Consider the following 20377-nt stretch of genomic DNA (forward strand, 5'->3'; position numbering starts at 1 on the left):
AGAAAATAGAAGACATTAGGTTAAACATATCCCAGCATGCCTTAACCCAGCCACTACACCCTGCTATTGAGGTGGGTGCCATTACTGAGGTATTACCTAGATATACAGAATTTGATAGTATCTCACTAGGCATGCTGACAAAACTCGTAACGTCAACAAAAAGCACAACCTGTTTATTTGATCCTATATCAACAAAACTGTATCACTCTTGGGCTGAATGTGCTGGAAATTATTCATCTTTCTTTAACTTCTGGATCTGTTCCTAAATGTTTCAAATCTGCAGTGATTAAACCATTACTTAAGAAACTTAATTTTGACCCTAGTGTATTGAAAAACTATTGGCCGGTATCAAATCTATCATTTTGCTCTAAAATTCTGGAAAAAGTGGTGTCACGGCAGCTCGTGGACTATCTTACTAATAATCTATGTGAGCCAATACAGTCTGCTTTTAGAAAATATCGTTCCACAGAGACGGCTCTCACTAAAGTGGTGAATGATCTTCTGCTTGCAATGGATTTGGATATGGTGTGGTATTTGTGCTGGAGACCCTCCTGTCCTGTGCACCAACTGCATTTCCTGTATATTTGTTTTGTGAATTGTTCTGTACTTTATGTCTGTAGCACTGCCCAAGCAGAGGGTCACCCCTTTGAGTCTGGTCTACTTGAGGTTTCTTCCTCAGAGGGAGTTTTTCCTTACCACTGCTGTGGGGGTTAGTAAGGTTAGACCTTACTTGTGTGAAGCACTTTGAGGCACTACATAAATGAAAATAAATTGAAAAATAATTTGAAAAAGAGCGCCGTGATAAATGACCAAACAGCTTTTGTTACGGCGTATTTCTGTTGATATGTGACTGAAAGTGCCGTATTTGTCGCACTGTTGGCTTGTCATATAGTCCTGCGCTGCTCACACGGCATGCGTGTCCGGCTGGGCCCGCACGCATGTCCGGCCTGACATGCGTGTCCTGTCAGACAGACGTGACATTCAGATCGCCTGCTGTGTGTCCTTATGAAATGATGGTCTGTTTCTCCAGCCCGTTGTAAAAGTGCAAGCACACACACGCGTGTCTGTCAAAACATGGTACATGTTCTGCAGCTGTGATGTCAGAACCAGAGATCTCAACACCTGCAGCTGTCGGTGGACACACCCTCTGTCAGTCCAGTGCACACACCAACACACCATCTGTACATCGATATCAGCAGCTCATGCAAGTGCGCTCCCACCCCCCGGCATGCCCCATGTTTACAGATGGGGGGAGCGCAACACACGCGCGATTCACACGCATGGCACGTGTGTGTGGGGGGAGCTGATACTCTGGCACCTCACATGTGAATGCGAACCACACGTACACGTGTTGGGAGGGTGGAGCGGAGGGGATCGTGTGAAACACATGCAGAAGTGTTGTGCGGGGCACTCTGGCACGTCACATGTGCAACTTCACAGTCGTGGGGCAGAGTGTGCCCTGTGAGAGCCCACTGAACCCTCTCGCGGCAGGTGTCGGGCAAATTCCAGCTGACACACATGAACATCCAACACCACTCGCTTGGCACTTAGAAAAATTCGCACTGTTAATATGACAACAGTCAGCAGATGATCATTGTCAAGCTGGATGTGAAATTTGTCTAAGTGCCCCACGAGTGTGGCTTTGCAAACAGACACAGTAACACGTTGGTGTGTGTGCTGAACTGACAGGGGTGTAGCCACCCACAGGAGCGGCCGCAGAGATCTGTAGCCCTGGATGTCATGGCTGGGGAACACGTATCATTGTTTGGACATGAACTAACAACTGCCCACTGTGACGCACATGTGTCTGCTTGCTGTCATCACGTGGACATACATAAATACATATATTGCTGTTGCAATGGGCTGCGGCGAGTGCACACATGGCACACACATTGACAGGCTACCTCAGGTGATCCGGACTGTCAGATCATAGCACGCAGCGGGCGATCTGAATATCACGTCACCCACATGAGCGCTGTTCCACATGACGCAATGTCTGTCCTGCGGCCTGCCTTCCACGAGACATGCATGTCGGGCAGGACACGCATGCGGGGCTGGCTGGACACATCGAACCAGTAGATGTGGACATGATAAGAGCACCCTGCTTCTCATTCATGTCATGTCATGACTGTACATCTGTGACCATGGGTCATCTGCAGAGGAACAGATGGTTCATACGTGTATTGTCCGCTTGATAAGAGGGATTCAATAAAATGCAGTGTTTTTAGATGGTGTGTAGTTTTATTTGTTTTTAAATAGTCCATGTCCTTTTTGATATCAGGCATTAATCCAAACCTTTCCAATGACAGCGATGGTAGCTCAGCAGTAAAGTTTGTCACTGGCAATCAGAGCTTTTGGAAAGTGCAGGTTCGAATCCAGTGGGTGGCATGTATTTTTATTTTAGTTATTTTCACAGCAGGTGCATGATGTGTAACCACATTGTGCAGCTGCTCACACTGTGTTCCCGCAGGCACAACACTGTCGCAGCATGTATTTTTTTTATTTTTTGTTTATTTTTTCTTCACAGCAGCTGTGCAATGTGTAACCACATCGTGCAGCTGCTCGCACTGTGTTCCAGTGTGCAGAAACGCAGCAGCATCGTGCACGCCAGCTGGTCGGCTCAATGTTTTCATGGTTCACTAATATGAGCTGTTCCGCTGTGAGTCGCCCTGAGTTGTACTTGTGTGTGTAAAGGGGCCTTAAGAAATCACAATCCAAAGTCAATATGTATCACACCTTGTCCAATATTCTGTAATGGTATATTTTTACTCTTGTGTTGGAAGTTTTTCTCAATATATTTTCAAGTCAAAATCCACCCTCATTAATTGATTTAGTAGAGGCGGATGTTGTTGCTGGTTTGTGCTTGAACCTGTTGTGCGGCATTGTGTAACAACCCCAGTTTAGTGAGTACAGCTTCAGCACAAATAGAATACAGCTGAATCATGTTCATAAGTGCAAATTGGCAAAATGTGAAGGAAAAGGACCTTAAATTGAAAAAATTCTCTAAGTTCTAAATATATAAAGTACACATGAATTAAATATCAGATTGCTATACTCTCCCAAAATTAAGCTGAAAGAAAATAGGAAGTAAAGTTGATCTAAGAGAACTTCAGTTGTACTACTCATGTAACAGAAATTTGTCAGGTTAGTTTTGTTTTTAAATGATGATTGTGACTGAAAATGAAAACTTTTACACATTGTTTCTAAGTCAGAAAAAAGATTAACAAGAGGCCCTTGCTGATTTATTCCCAGAGATATTCCTGATTATTACTTTAAAAAAAGCTCCATGAAATTTTCACCATCACTTCAGTAGTAAACTATACATGAAGTGGCCTGAACTTACACTAAGCACTCTAAGTAAATTGAAAAACACTGTGGTCAAGGAAAACAGAAGTGGTGCTGTACTCAGAGAAAACTAGAAGTGCTCCGAAACCACATACCTCTTCCAAGACTTAAAGTACATATTTTTATCCATAGGTTTGATGAAGAGAAATCTGAGAGAGAAGAAAATGCTAGGAATCTCAGTTGATCTTAAAAATGTAAATTTGAAGTCATTAAATCTGGATCTTTATAGGGATCTGAACCAAATAAAAAAATGTAATCAAATATTTAGTTGAAATTAGCCATAATGTGTATGTAGTTTGTTCATGATGGACTACGTATTAATTTCTTTTTAACCTGATGAAAATTCACTAAACGTACTTACAATAAAGAAAGAAGAAGAAGAAGAAGAAAAACTGTGGATCCACTCATTTATCCGGATCTGCTCTGCCCAACCCCTCCACCAGCTTTCAGGTAAATTGGTTCAGTATCTTTTGTTTAATCCTGCTGATGGTTAAACAACAAAACAGCACATAATCTTCTGAAAACATAAGCTCCTTGGTGGTATGAAATAAGGATCTTGTAGAAGTATTTACACCCACAATTCCAGTTTAGTTGGGATGTTGTGTAAGATGTAAATAAAAACAGAATACGATTTTCAAATCCTCTTCAACCTATATTCAATTGAATACACCACAAAGACAAGATATTTAATGTTCAACTGATAAACTTTATTGTTTTTGTGCAAATATCTGCTAATTTTGAAAAGGATGCCTGCAACACATTTAAAAAAAAATGACAAATGGGCAAGTAAATGACAGATGAATGGGGCGTGGCCAACAGTGATGACAAAGTGCTGGTGCGGGACATGAGAGTGCAGTGATCAGAAAGAGGCTGTGATAACAATGAAACTGGACATGACAACTTAGAGACCTGAGAGAAGTGCAGACAAAGAGAGAATGACAGGCAGGTGCAAGTGAGCAGTGAAGAGATTACAGACATGACAACTAAAGATCATACAAAGAAAACATGAACACGAATCTAAACTTGAACAGGACTGAAAAGCAAACCAGAACATGATAAACAGAATAATGGGAAATAACACACTATGACAAAACTAAGTGGAACAGACACACAAAACTATAAGAAAAACAGAAACTAAGTGATAACAAAACCTGACATCACAGTACTACAGTACATATTACAGAAATGAGAACAGCAAAAATAGGCAAACAGTAACTAAATGATAAACCATGAAAGCACAGACTGATAGAACAAACAAGAACAGAACTGAAACATGGCCAAGGTCAAAGAGCACAAAGAAAGAAGGTAACAAAGCAAAAACAGAACATAGAATAAACACACGATGAAAGTAACAATTAATAAAACAAGGCTGGGGCAGAAGGAGCAGAACCAAATAAAAAGGGAAAATAAGGACTGAAGCCTGGAACTGGGCCTGGCATGACAGTTACATCACCTTTCCTTGTAACACACTCAATAAGCATTTGGGAACTGAGGACACTAATTGTGACTGTCATGATTGGGTACGAGGGCTGTCCATAAAGTATAGGTCCTTTTTATTGTTGTCAAAAACTATATGGATTTCATTCATATGTTTTTACGTCAGACATGCTTGAACCCTCGTGCGCATGCGTGATTTTTTCCCACGCCTGTCGGTGACGTCATTCGCCTGTGAGCACTCCTTGTGGGAGGAGTCGTCCAGCCCCTCGTCGGAATTCCTTTGTCTGAGAAGTTGCTGAGAGACTGGCGCTTTGTTTGATCAAAATTTTTTCTAAACCTGTGAGACATATCGAAGTGGACACGGTTCGAAAAATTAAGCTGGTTTTCGGTGAAAATTTTAACGGCTGATGACAGATTTTGAGGTGATACTGTCACTTTAAGGACTTCCCACGGAGCGAGACGTCATGCAGCACTCCCAGGCGCCGTCGTCAGCCTGTTTCAAGCTGAAAACCTCCACATTTCAGGCTCTATTGATCCAGGACGTCGTGAGAGAACAGAGAAGTTTCAGAAGAAGTCGGTTTCAGCATTTTATCCGGATATTCCACTGTTAAAGGAGATTTTTTTAATGAAAGACGTGCGGACGGGTCCGCGCGTCGGGACGCAGCCGGTGCGGTGCAGCGGCACAGGAAAAACACCTCCGTGTTGATAACCATTTGTAAAATCCAGGCGGCTTTTGATGGCTTTCAGTGGAGTGAGTATATGAGAAATTGTTTAACAGCTGGACATGTTCCAACTTGTCCTTAAGGCTTCCAACGGAGGTGTTTTTCCTGTGGCGGAGCATCGCAGCGGCTGCGAGCCGACGCTGCAATCCGCCCGCACGTCTTTCATTAAAAAAATCTCCTTTAACAGTGGAATATCCGAATATGCGCACGAGGGTTCAAGCATGTCTGACGTAAAAACATATGAATGAAATCCATCTAGTTTTTGAAAAAAATAAACAGGACCTATACTTTATGGACAGCCCTTGTATAAAAGGAGCATTCCCAAAAGGCTCAGCCATTCACAAGCAAAGATGGGGCGAGGATCACCACTTTGTGAACAACTGCATGAAAAAAACAGTCCAACAGTTTAAGAACAATGTTTCTCAAACGCCGCCGCCTTCTCTGGGCTCGAGTTCATTTGAAACGGACAGACGCAAAGTTGAAAAGTGTGCTGTGGTCTGATAAATTGTTTTTGTAAATCATGGACATTGTGTCCTCCAGACAAAAGAGGAAAAAGACCATCCAGACTGTTACCAGCGCAAAGTTCAAAAGGGGGGTATGGGGGTATGGGGGTGTGTTAGTGCCCATGGCATGGGCAACTTACACATCTGTGATGGCACATCAATGCTGAAAGGTACATCCAGGTTTTGGAGCAACACATGCTGCCATCCAAGCAACGTCTTTTTCAGGGACGTCCCTGCTTATTTCAACAAGACAATGACAAGCCACATTTTGCACATGTTACAACAACGTGGCTTCATAGTAAAACAGTGCAGGTACTAGACTGGCTTGCCTGCAGTCCAGACCTGTCGCCCATTGAAAATGTGTGGCGCATTATGAAGCGCAAAATACGACAATGGAGACCCCAGACTGTTGAACAACTGAAGTCATACATCAAGCAAGAATGGGAAAGAATTCCACCTACAAAGCTTCAACAATTAGTGTCCTCAGTTCCCAAATGCTTATTGAGCGTTGTTGGAAGGAAAGGTGATGTAACACAGTGGTAAATATACCACTGTCCCAGCTTTTTTGAAATGTGTTGCAGGTATTCATTTCAAAATGAGCAAATATTTGCACAAAAACAATAAAGTTTATCATTTTGAATATTAAATATCTTGTCTTTGTAGTGGATTCAATTTAATATAGATTGAAGAGGATTTGAAAATCATTGTATTCTGTTTTTATTTACATATTACACAACGTCCCAACTTCATTGGAATTATAAAGTTAATATAATATAACTAGGGGAGGTGATGGTCTAGTGGTTAAGGTGTTGGGCTTGAGACCAGAAGATCCTGGGTTCAAATCCCCGTCTGACTGGAAAATCACTAAGGCTTTGAGCGTCTGATGCAGATGGAAAAGCGCTATATAAATGCAGTCCATTTAATAGAATGTCATGTGACTAAATGTCACTGCTAATTGGTCTATACAGGTTTAATAATCTTACGCACTTTGTATGTATGTATGTATGTATGTGTGTGTGTGTGTGTGTGTGTGTGTGCGCACAGGATGTGGAAGTTTGTTAGTAGTGAAAACAACATTTTTTGTAACATGAACTGAAATATTTCTTGCCATGCTATGATCTGATCATTTCCTCTGACTTGCTTCCGCCATGGTACTTACAATTCAGATAAATGAACTGCACCTGCTCCCGAGTTTGCAAATAGTTGATGACGTTGAGCAGTTTTCCGATCTGTTTTGTCAACGCCTGTGTTTATGCATTCATAGAAAAAGGCCGTAAGAGGGAGAAAGACTGAAAATAAACTGACTGAAATATCGAACGTAACCATGTGAAACTTTCGTCTATAATTCACGTGGATGTCAGAACAAGCTGTGCAGGTTTAATATATTGGCTGACAAACATTTGGCTAAAAACTGTTTGTTCCACAGCTTGAATCCAGGTCCTGCAGGAGAGTTGTCAGATTTAAAGCTGTTTGTTAGTGTCTGAGAACTGCTCCTCGTTTAACAGAGAAACTGATGGTAAATATTTCAAAAATTTTTTTGTTTTTGTTCCTTCCCAGTTTTTCTGCCTGTCTCAAAATCAGTGTGTAAGTGCAGGCATTTCAGCCTTGGTCATGAAGCAGACAGCTCTCTGTACCATGCCTGTGATGTCATCGACACTGCAGCCCAGAGATGATGCCCCACCCCCCACCCCCCGTAGTCCCTAAATTTAAAAGTAATCACACAGATTTCTCTTAGACCAACATTATTATCTGTAAAAAGTACAGAAGTTTCTGAAGTACTGAAGTTTGATTATATCAATTATACTTCTAGTGTTACTTTAACCTTCTGGTGTGTCTGAAGCTGAAGGTTTGTAGGTATGTGAGAAGAGGACAGGTGGGGAACACGGGGCGGGCTTACCTGCAGCAGCCAATAGCATCTACGATGGAAGGTGGGGATGATGGAGGAGTGGACGTAGCAGCCATACAGACACTAGAGATAGGAGAGGAAAGGAGAGGAAAATGTAGGAGTAAATGAGAAAAGAAAGAGGGGATAGCAAGACAAAAAGTGAATGAGAACAGATGAAAGTGGAGTGAGGAGGAGAGGACAGTAAAGGAGAAAACAGGAGAGGAGAACTGAGATTATACCTATTTAGGTTGTATTGATTGTTTTGCTAAAACTAAGCTGCAAACTGCAGTATGCGCTTCTTTTCCTAACGCCTTCTCTAAAATGCCATAAATCTGATGTTGACAATTACAGCGCAAGAGAATATGAAATTTACTGCCTCAGCAAGACCAGACAACCAACTCAGAATTCAAAAACAGCCATGATGCTATCAGCTTACAGACACAGGGGGAGAAATCAGTGCAGAAGGAAGACGGGAAGAAAAGCGAGGGAAGAATACAGTGCAAGTGGAGTGTCAAGGTGGACAGGATGAGGAAAAAAGATCCTCCAAAATTTGCAGTATGCTATCAACTCAGCCTGCTTACTTTTTCTGTGCTGAACACCATAATTCTCAGGATCTGTTTTATTATCCACTCAAAAAACAAATATTAGTTTCCTTGTAGAAATAAAGTGCAAATAAATAAAATCTAAATATATGGGTTCATGTATCACAGCATGCACTAGAAGGTGCATTTGTTAGAAAGCATTCTGGGAGTAATAAATTCTAAAAAACAGGGATGGGCCTTAAAGTTAGGATAATACTAGTGGTGTCAAAGTGGTTGCAGAAGAAACAGAAAAGGTACAGGTTTTCAGTGTAACCACAGACCAGGGGCCAAATTTATAACAGTTGTGCACTAGGCATGTGGAGATTAATTGATACAAATCAGTATCTAGATACAAACGTACACGATGCGAGTGCATCAATTCATTCAGTGTGCATCAATTCAAGTGACGGGTTGAATTGTGTTGCATCGCTCGCTGCTTGCTTGCACTGATTTTTTTCTGAGGCACACTGAATGCACCACGGACTGTTCAGGACATCTGAACGGGCATTGTTTTTGAGGGTTGGTAAGGCTAGACCTTACTTGTGTGAAGTGCCTTGAGGCAACTTTGTTGTGATTTGGCGCAATATAAATGAAAATAAATTGAAATTGGGGGTGTTTATCGAGGAAATGATCATTTCTCTACTTTGATTGCAGACTGCAGCGGGTCTGCTTGAAGCTTGAAGCAACGAAGCAGTGCTTTGACCCGCTGTTCGCTGGTTCTCTGGTTCGTGTTCAGAAGCAGCAAGTACACTGGCGTGAGCACCAGCCTGTGCGTAAACTAGAATTGTCCAAAAGGTAAAGGAAATAATAATATCCTCTGTTTTGTGGGACTGAGTGTGCAGCTCTAAAGAGCCGCGCATATTTCAGTCAGAATTAATAACTTCAGAGCGAATCGCCGTTTTAAATTAAATGACACCACTTTCCAAATGTTATAATACAAACAATAGAACTACAATCAACTAAAACCGAGCTTTTTTTTCCCGAAAATGAGGCAGAATTTCATCCTGATGTGGAGCAGCTGAAGAGCTCAGCTCAGAGTCTATGGAGTTATATTTGTGCCATTAATATCTGAAAGGAAATGGTTTTGACAGTAACTACAGATTTTGTTTATTTCTATTTATGTCCAGAGATCAAGCATTCACCATGTACATAAAGGATCCAGTGACCATGTACAGATTTTATTGATTTTTATTTATGTCCAGAAATCAAGGATCCAGTGACCAATTTCATATTTATTTACTTGAATGAATGAATAAATTTATTCAGCACACACAGTCCAAAAAACAAAAAACAAAACAAAAAAAAAACTTGCAACAACGAAGAAATTTACTTTAAGACTCAATAAAATGTTGTTGACATAGAAAACCTGTAAAACCTATTATTAGTACACAGAAAATTCACAGGAGGTATTGGTAAGGGAACTGATAAAGAATCAGATTGATAAGCGGAATCTATAATGGCATCGATAGATAAAATCTTATCAATACCCATCCCTAATCGTATCTCACCAAATCGCATCGTATCGCATTGTGAGGAACTGAATCACCATCAAATACATATCAAATCACATCGAATCGGGAACAGGAGTGAATTGTATTGCATCATATTGTCAATATCGTCAGTATCGTCATGTATCGCTATATGTTTCATATCGCTGGTAGTGTACTGAGGTGTGTATCAAATCGTTGTGATGAGATTCAAATGCCTATTGTGCACACAAAAATGATGCACACCAGAATTTTAACACATATGTTGTGAGTTATAAAAACAAACTAGATAGTGAATTGTTCAAAATGTGTAAGCAAGCTGTGACCCATGCACATGAACATTTTTTTTTTTTTGGAGAGGGTTAAATTGTGAGTGGCAGCATTATACATAAAATTATGTTGTGTGCAAATGACTCATAACTCGTACAATGAATCTATATTATAATAGCCAAATGGCCTCTGTGTGTGTGCGTGTGTGTAGCTTTGATCACGCAAAAACTGAGGCGAGCTGACATTTGCTGTTTGGTATGCTTATGTATTTTGGGTCAAGGATGAACACTGTGAAAACGGAAAGATCATAGGACTAATATTTTTGGAGAAATTAGAAATATTAGCTAACAACAGTGAACAATAGACGTTGTGCTGCAATGCACCATGGAAGTTTGGGGTTTTGGGGATTTAAATGTTGTTATTGTGGTTCATGTTAATTTAACAGTGTTGTAAGTGTTACATATTTATTGTGTTTTTTAGTTCAATTGGTTTAGTCAGTTTAGTTATGTCATTTTGCCATTACCATGAGTGAGAAGTGTAGTGCGTTTGATGTCTTCCACCACCATCTCTGTTTATGGGTGTGTAAAAATAAAAGCACCTGCTTGGAGCAGAATGCAAAAAAGATGGGTTGGTAAGGTTAGAATTACTTGTGTGAAGCGTCTTGAGGCAGCTTTGTTGTAATTTAGCACTATAGAAATAAAATAAATTAAATTGAAAATGACTAAAAACTATGGCTTGGTTTTCATTCATCCTTGCAGTTTGCCACAATATGTTAAAAGAGAAGTGGCGTGTGTGTGTGTGTGTGTGGGTGTGTCTGTTTGTACAACTTCGATCACAGAGAAACTGGGGAGAGCTGACATTTGCCGTGTGGTATGCTTATGTAATTTGGCTCAAGAATGAAAATGGAAATGGAATTTTGATAGGACAAATATTTTTGGAGAAACTATGGACATTAGCTTACAACACTGAACAATGGACGTTAATAATTACATTTTGGACTCACACGCCATTCCAGCAGGGGGTGGTAAATCATCTATATATTAAAAGCATGCATGATTTTAATTAGTAAATTCAATGTAAGTACATAATATAATTTCATTAAAAAAATCTCCTTTAACAGTGGAATGTCCAGATAAACTGCTGATTCCGACCTCTTCTGAAAGTTCTCTGTTCTCTCACGACGTCCTGGGTCAACAGAGGCTTAAATTTGGAGGTTTTCAGCTTGAAACAGGATGACGACATCGCCTCAGAGCGCTGTGCGACGTCCCGCTCCATGGGAAGTCCTTACAGCGATAGAAACAATCCAAAATCTCTCATCAGCCGTTAAAATTTTCACCGAAAACCAGCTGAATTTCTCGAATGGTGTCCACTCGGATGTGCCTCAGAGTTTTTGAAAAAATTTTGATCAAGCACAGTGCCAGTCTCTCAGGAAGAAGTCAGACAATGAAAATCCGACGAGGGGGCTGGACCACTCCTTCCACAAGGCGTGCTCACAGGTGAATGACGTCACTGACAGGCGTGAAAAAACTCACGCATGCGCACGAGGGTTCAAGGTTGGCTGATGTAATCGCACGTGATTCAAATCCATATAGTTTTTGAAAAAAATAAAAAGGTAGGATACTTTTCTAGTAGACCTCGTATGTTAAAAATACATGGATGACACAAGAAAATAAAAAACACTTATGTCCATTGTGGCCCAGTTAAAATTCAAATGTCAAAATAGAACTAATAATAAAATAATAATAATACTGATGATGATGATGATGATGATAATAATAATTATTATTATTATATGGAATGGGATTTTGCCAACTTCTCATTGGCCCATTCGTCACTTTCTGAGCTGTACCACATGCCGAGTTGACCGCTGGTGGAGCTCAGTAGACCGTGCGTGTAAAACAAGTACACCTCGCGTGCAGCGTAGCACTAGCTAATCGAGCAACGCCTTCTATCGATAACGACCAATCAGATAACGCGATACAATGCCTACTTTGGCTGTCAGATTGTTGACAAGATGGCAGAAGACAGGTTTGGATCTGTTAGCGACTGCGAAGAACACCCGCAGAAATACACAGTCAGCAGCCAACCTGTTTCACAAGTACATCACTGAAAAGGGACATGCGCCCAACTTTGAAACTTATGACAGACGGATGCTTGATGGAGTACTCGGTCGATTAAATGCGGAAGCTAGACAGGCGAATGGCAAACTTTATAAGAAAACAAGCCTGGTGACTCTTACTCACAGACTTAACAGGCATCTCCAGTCAATCGATGGGATGTCAGTTGGTGCAGTATGACAGTAATAATAAAGAGTTGAAACTTGAGATTGATTTTTCAGTTTTAGTATGTTTGACAAACTCCCAATTTTCTTGTTTACCATATTATAAAGTAGTTATAAACTTTTGATTTCGGTGCACCCGTGATTATGCCGACCTGGTCAGGATGGGGTTCACCTCAGGTACACCTGTGGTGAACCCCATCCTGACACCTCATCAAAAGTCTATAATTGTATATAATAGTGTGTATAGGATAACAAGAACCTAAACAGTTTATAAATACATCAACACAGTAAATTAACATTAAAACATTACATAATTAACAGGAAATAAAAGGGTTGTGTTCTTCTTGTAAAAACTGTTGAGGTCAAAGCTTCTAAAAATATTCTAGACTCACACGCTATTCCAGCTCATTATAGAAACTTTGCATAATTTATTACCACCCTTGAAAAATGTCAGCTACCTATTTTATAAACACTACCCAATCATGGATCCCCACAGGCAACATGGTAGTTGCACTTAATAACACACGTCACATAAATGTAAAAATTTGGTGTTGTTAGCTGTGACAGTCATAATTATTCCAGAGGGACTGTCTGTTTGTTAAACATACGAGGTCTGTTAGCAAAGTATCTGACCTTTTTATTTTTTGCAAAAACCATATGGATTTGAATCATGTGTGATTGCATCAGCCAAGCCTGAACCTACGTGCGCATGCGTGAGTTTTTTCACAGTTTCTGGAAAAATTTGATGCAGCAAAGCTCCAAATCGTTCAGACATTTATTCGCAATAAAAATCCGACGAGAGGGGTGGACCGCTGCTCACACAAAGCCTGCTCACAGGCGAATGACGCAACCGACAGGCATGAAAAAACTCACGCATGCGCACGAAGGTTCAAGCTTGGCTGATGCAATCACACGTGATTCAAATCCATATGATTTTTGCAAAAAATAAAAAGGTTGGATAGTTTTCTAACAGACCACGTATACAGTAAGTAAAATCACATATCATACAATTAATATGTAAGCAGCATACCACAGTATCTGAAATGTAACTATATTAGTTGTGGACATCAGTGGATTTTGGCATCATTTGAACAAGGTCATGTCTGCTATATTGGCATAAAACAAATCATTTCCATCTTGCAATATTACATCAAAATGGGCCGATGTTAAATTTGCTGCTCATGTTTTATTTGGAGAGATTTTATCAATTAAGACATCAGTGGGACTATGTCACAGAAGTGCAAAGGATTCTGTGACAACTGTAATGCTAAATAATTGTGTAGTTATTCAGTAATTTGAACAATTTCATTCTGGTTCTTGTGGTGAGCTTGTTAAAGTTTGTTAAAGAAATGTCCATAACTGATTATGATATCAAAATTAAGAAACATGCAGCATCACAAGTGAATGGTTGCTGCGAATGGTTGCATTCAAAACTACTTGTGAGCTAGAAGTTGGCACCTATACTGAATATTGTTTTTGTCATGCCACTGCTGTGAGCACACAAACACCCTGGATTCTGTTTCAGAAATGTTTAATTCCCTTCTCCTCCTCTCAGTATATGTTTCGGACTTCACGTGTATGCTTGTTTCCTAGTGACCATCTGTGTTTGAATATGGGCGTGTCACGGGTGGGCTGTAAGGCAAATCCACATGTGCACAATTCAAAATAGTGTGTTTTTAGAAAGATGATGTTGGTTGCAGGTGTGTATAGAAACGGCTCTACAAGTTTGATTGTCTTTTGGGGGTGTTTTTCACTGATTAACACCACTTTGAGTTGAAGGGAGGAGCTCATCAGTGAAACCATCTGTGCATACCTCTTTCAACTCGTTCTGGACCACTTTGACACCACTTGGTATATATAACACTGGTCAACACTATTTTTCTTGCATGGAGTTTTTCAAAGGATTTGGGGTAATTTGGAGGCGCTGAATCTGAATCTGGTGTTAGTTTTTGCCAGTCACATCACATTTTTGAGATATGAAAACATATTTCTCGTATCAAGCATTAAAGCTAAAGCTGCAGTCTCACACGCCACTTTGATGCCATAAATGATATGACGGCTCTTGTTCGCATTTCACGAACCTGGTTTAAAAACTATGTTTTTGAAGCTGCTTTTGTGCGTGATTAGTGGCATCAACCCTGTGAGTGAATGAGCAAGTTTTGCGTAATCCATCAATATGGAACATGCAGATTTCAAAGAAATGTGATGTGATAGAGGAACTCTGAGTTCAGATTCGGATTCAGCACCCCAAAATGACCCCAAATCAGTTCTCAAAGTCCATGGAAATTCTTTTTTTTCACCAGTGTGATCTAGAAATGCAGCAATAGTGAAGACTTAGACTCACATCCAGGCCTGACTAAAAAATGTCTTCCCTCACCCACAAACCATCTCTCCACAAAATTCTGTCCTCTGTTTTTTGAGTTATAATAAACTGTGATACAGTAGTGTTCAGAATAATAGTAGTGCTATATGACGAAAAAGATTAATCCAGGTTTTGAGTATATTTCTTATTGTTACATGGGAAACAAGGTACCAGTAGATTCAGTAGATTCTCACAAATCCAACAAGACCAAGCATTCATGATATGCACACTCCTAAGGCTATGAAATTGGGCTATTAGTAAAAAAAAAGTAGAAAAGGGGGTGTTCACAATAGTAGCAGCATCTGTTGTTGACGCTACAAACTCAAAACTATTATGTTCAAACTGCTTTTTTAACAATCCTGTGAATCACTAAACTAGTATTTAGTTGTATAACCACAGTTTTTCATGATTTCTTCACATCTACGAGGCATTAATTTTGTTGGTTTGGAACCAAGATTTTGCTCGCTTACTAGTGTGCTTGGGGTCATTGTCTTGTTGAAACACCCATTTCAAGGGCATGTCCTCTTCAGCATAAGGCGACATGACCTCTTCAAGTATTTTAATATATCCAAATTGATCCATGATACCTGGTATGCGATATATAGGCCCAACACCATAGTAGGAGAAATATGCCCATATCATGATGCTTGCACCACCATGCTTCACTGTCTTCACTGTGAACTGTGGCTTGAATTCAGAGTTTGGGGGTCGTCTCACAAACTGTCTGCAGCCCTTGGACCCAAAAAGAACAATTTTACTCTCATCAGTACACAAAATATTCCTCCATTTCCCTTTAGGCCAGTTGATGTGTTCTTTGGCAAATTGTAACCTTTTCTTCACGTCTTTTATTTAACAGAGGGACTTTGTGGGGGATTCTTGCAAATAAATTAGCTTCACACAGGCGTCTTCTAACTGTCACAGCACTTACAGGTAACTCCAGACTGTCTTTGATCATCCTGGAGCTGATCAGTGGGTGAGCCTTTGCCATTCTGGTTATTCTTCTATCCATTTTGATGGTTGTTTTCTGTTTTCTTCCACGTGTCTCTGTTTTTTTTTTTTGTTTTTGTTTTTCCATTTTAAAGCATTGGAGATCATTGCAGATGAACAGCCTAGAATTTTTTGCACCTGCATATACGTTTTCCCCTCTCCAATCAACTTTTTAATCAAACTACGTCCCATTTTCCTCAGGCTTTCAAAGAGAAAATCATGTTCAACAGGTGCTGGCTTCATCCTTAAATAGGGGACACCTGATTCACACCTGTTTGTTCCCCAAAATTGACAAACTCACTGACTGAATGCCACACTACTATTATTGTGAACACCCCCTTGTCTACTTTTTTACTAATAGCTCAATTTCATAGCCTTAAGAGTGTGCATATCATCTCTCTCTCTCTCTCTCTCTCTCTCTCTGTATATATATATATATATATATATATATATATATATTTACCACACTTTCATTGTACTGTCACAGTATATGTACCTCTGCATAGCATTTGTTTCTGCTTTACATCCTGAACCAGTTTACACAAATCATGTGATATATATATATATATATATATATATATATATATATATATCACATGATTTGTGTAAACTGGTTCAGGATGTAAAGCAGAAACAAATGCTATGCAGAGGTACATATACTGTGACAGTACAATGAAAGTGTGGTAAACAGTGTGAGATAAACTGCATGTGCTAGACGGGAGGTGGAGTTCTGTTCAGCAGTGTAACAGCCTCTGGGAAGCCTGCTTGTGCGGGTGCACAGGTAGCTATATCGCCTGCCAGATGATAAGAAGGTAAAGAGACTATGGTTAGGGTAAGTGGCATCCTTAACAATGGATCTGGTTTTGTTCAGACAGTGTTTATGATAAATGTCATGGGTGAAGGTGAGTTGGGAGCCAGTGGTCCTTTGGGCAGATTTCACAACCCGTTGTAGTGCTTTGTGGTCAGCAGCACATGCAGTTATCATACCACACAGAAATACAGCTAATAGTTGAAAGAATTTACAAGATTTTGAAATATGGGCCACGTGGTATTATCAGTTATCAATATGGCTTTTTACACCCTTCAGAAAACCATACACCCTGAGGCCGATTTTATAACGATTTTATAACGGTTTTATAACGATTTTATAACGATTTTATCATATACCTATAAATGATAAATGCACGCAGAACACAATGGGCGTGCTCTCCCTTTGCTCACTGCCTCCGGGGGTACGGATGGGGGACCCACAAAGAATCCAAGTCATGGCCACGGAGCTCTGCAGCTGCGGTTACCGAGACCATGCAGCGGGCGATGCGCATCAAAACAGCGAGCGTAGCCCCTGGACCTGTTGCTGGAGTTGGATGCAGCTCGGCACAGCAGACAGGGGGGCGGTGTGAGTGGTCCGCTGCGGCACTTACCGAGCCCGCAGACTCAGTAAGCACATCGGAAGCAGTGAGAGCAATTGCATTTTATCCGACCGGTGCTGCGACCGGCCTGCCTGATAAAGACGCAGAACACAATGCGCTGTTAAAAAAAACAAAAAAACAAAAAAGAAGAAGCATGCAAAATTGCACTAAAAAAATGTGTGAAACTGCAAGGCCGCGAAAGGTGAGCTGCGATATAGCGAGGGACCACTGGTGGGGAGTTACGTTCTAAAAAGTAGTAGTAGTCAGCGTTATTTTTTACAATTATTATAGATGTTTTAAGGCTGTAAAACCCCTCACTACACACTTTATACACTTTTCTCAAACAGACATTAACATTTTCTAACTTTTCTCTCCTGTGTAAACACTCAAAGTTCAAACCTTAGTAGAAAGAAATAGAACATTTTCCTATAAATAATTATGATGGCTTTTAGAACTAACGAATTTAATTTTAAAGATCAACCTACGAGGTTGGACACGTAAGAAATTATTAATAGTGACTCACCAGTATTTCACAGTTCCTCTGACCACGCCTCTTCGTCGTGGCGCCGCTCCGCTGTCCGGATTGACTGATTACTTGGGTGGTATGAAAAATATTGCCAGTCCGCGAAAAGGGTGTATTGCTATTTATTCTTTAGTGTTTTATCCCATCATATTGGCATATCATTTATAGGTATATGATAATTGTAATTATTCTGGCAGAGTAAAACCAAAGACAAGCAGGTTCGGTGGACTGGTGACTCGAAATTAACTGTAGGTGTGAGTGAGAGTGCGAATGTGTTTGTTTGTCTAGATGTGTTGGTGCTGTGACAGACTCTCAGCTTGTCCAGGGTGTATCCCACCTCTCACCCTGTGGCCACTAAACTGGACAATCAATTTCAATTTACAACCGCAGTTCCAATGAAGTTGGGACATTGTGTGAAATGTAAATCAAAACAGAATACAATGATATGCAAATCCTCTCCAACCTTTGTTCAAGTGAATACACCACAAAGACAAGATATTTAATGTTCAAATTGATAGACTTTTTTGTTTTTGCTCATTTTGAAATGGATGCCTGCAACACTTTTCAAAGAAGCTGGGACAGTGGCAACAAAAGACTGGTGAATGCTCAAAGAACACCTGTTTGGAAACATTCCACAGGTAAACAGGTTAACTGGAAACAGGTGAGTGTCATGATTGCATCTCCAAAAGGCTCAGCCGTTCACAAGCAAAGATGGGGCAAGGATCAACACTTCGTGAACAACTGTGTGAAAAAATAGTCCAACAGTTTAAGAACAATGTTTCTCAACGTTCAGTTGCAAGGAATTCAGGGATTCCATCATCTACAGTCCACAGTATAATCAGAAGAATCAGAGAATCTGGAGAACTTTCTACATGGAAGCGGCAAGGCCGAAAACCAACATTGAATGCCCGTGACCTTCGTTCCCTCAGGCGGCACTGCATTAAAAACTGACATCATTGTGCAAAGGATCTTATTACATGGACTCGGGAACACTTCAGAAAACCATTGTCAGTTAAAACAGTTCGTCACTACAGTGCAAGTTAAAACTCTTCCATGCAAAGCGAAAAGCCATACATCATCAACATCCAGAAACACCACCGCCTTCTCTGGGCCCAAGCTAATTTGAAATGGACAGACGCAAAGTGGAAACGTGTGCTGTGGTCTGATGAGTCCACATTTCAAATTGTTTTTGGAAATCATGGACGTCATGTCCTCCGGACAAAACTGATATAAGACCATCCAGATTGTTACCAGCGCAAAGTTTAAAAGCCAGCATCTGTGACGGTATGGGGGTGTGTTAGTACCCATGGCATGGGCAATTTACACATCTGTGATGGCACCATCAATGCTGAAAGGTACACCCAGGTTTTGGAGCAACACATGCTGCCATCCAAGCAACATCTTTTTCAATAAGACAATGCCAAGCCACATTCTGCACGTGTTACAACAGTGTGGCTTCATAGTAAAAGAGTGCAGGTACTAGATTGGCCTGCCTGTAGTCCAGACCTGTCGCCCATTGAAAATGTGTGGCGCATTATGAAGTGCAAAATACGACAACGGAGACAATGGATGTTGAACAACTGAAGTCATATATCAAGCAAGAATGGGAAAGAATTCCACCTACAAAGCTTCAACAATTGGTGTCCTCAGTTCCCAAACACTTATTGAGTGTTGTTAGAAGGAAAGGTGATGTGACACAGTGGTAAACATACCACTGTCCCAGCTTTTTGAAATGTGTTGCAGGCATCCATTTCAAAATGAGCAAATATTTGCACAAAAACAACAAAGTTTATCAGTTTGAACATTAAATATCTTGTCTTTGTGGTGTATTCAATTGAATAAAGGTTGAAGAGGATTTGCAAATCATTGTATTCTGTTTTTATTTACATTTTAAACAATGTCCCAACTTCACTGGAATTAGGGTTGTATTTTACACAGTGCCAAATCACAACAAAGGCATGTCACGAGTAAGGTGTAACCTTACCAATCCCTAGAGCAAGCACACAGGTGACAGTGGTAAGGAAAAACCAGAGATGCCAAAATCGGTCTAATGCGATTGAACTTGCTTCATTTCAAAAGTCTGGCCTCAGCATTTTGAACCAATTGGAGACACCCAGGGTGGGGTACACCCTGGACAGGAGACCTCTAATGCTGGACTGCGGTAAGCCACAGAATAGAATATTGCAGAAGTCCAGTCTTGAAGAGACAAATACATGGATCAGAGTCTCTGCATCAGCCATAGACAGGATGGGACGAATCTTCGCTATGTTTCGAAAGTAGAAGAAGCAGTCCTTGTAATATCTCTAATATGTAGGTCAAAAGACAGCGTGGGATCAAATATCACCCCAAGGTTCCTCATTTTGTATGTGATGTATGACATGGAATAAATCGGTTTAGAAACTGGATGGGGCAGCACGGTGGTTTAGAGGTTAGCACTGTTGCCTCACAGCAGTAAGATCACGGGATCGATTCCCACATGTGGCCTTTCTCTGTGGACTGTGCATGTTCTGCCCGTGTTTGTGTGGGTTCCCGCTGGGTGCTCCCGCTTCCTCCCACAACCAAAGACATGCAGGTTAGGTGGACTG

At 40.6% G+C, this 20377-nt stretch overlaps 1 protein-coding gene across 1 annotated transcript in view; it reads right to left on the reverse strand.

Moving 5' to 3' along the window:
- Positions 1 to 20377, reverse strand: part of LOC117507190 (calmodulin-binding transcription activator 1-like) — a gene marked incomplete at its 5' end in the record, with an annotated part of 313536 nt that overhangs the window by 113619 nt on the left and 179540 nt on the right. The window contains one exon of the mRNA XM_034167003.1: positions 7905 to 7976. Coding sequence (XP_034022894.1) covers positions 7905 to 7976 — 72 coding nt within the window. The remainder of the gene's footprint in view (positions 1 to 7904; positions 7977 to 20377) is intronic.

Source organism: Thalassophryne amazonica, chromosome 3 (assembly GCF_902500255.1).
Source record: "Thalassophryne amazonica chromosome 3, fThaAma1.1, whole genome shotgun sequence".
In the NCBI taxonomy this organism is placed as follows: Eukaryota; Metazoa; Chordata; class Actinopteri; order Batrachoidiformes; family Batrachoididae; genus Thalassophryne; species Thalassophryne amazonica.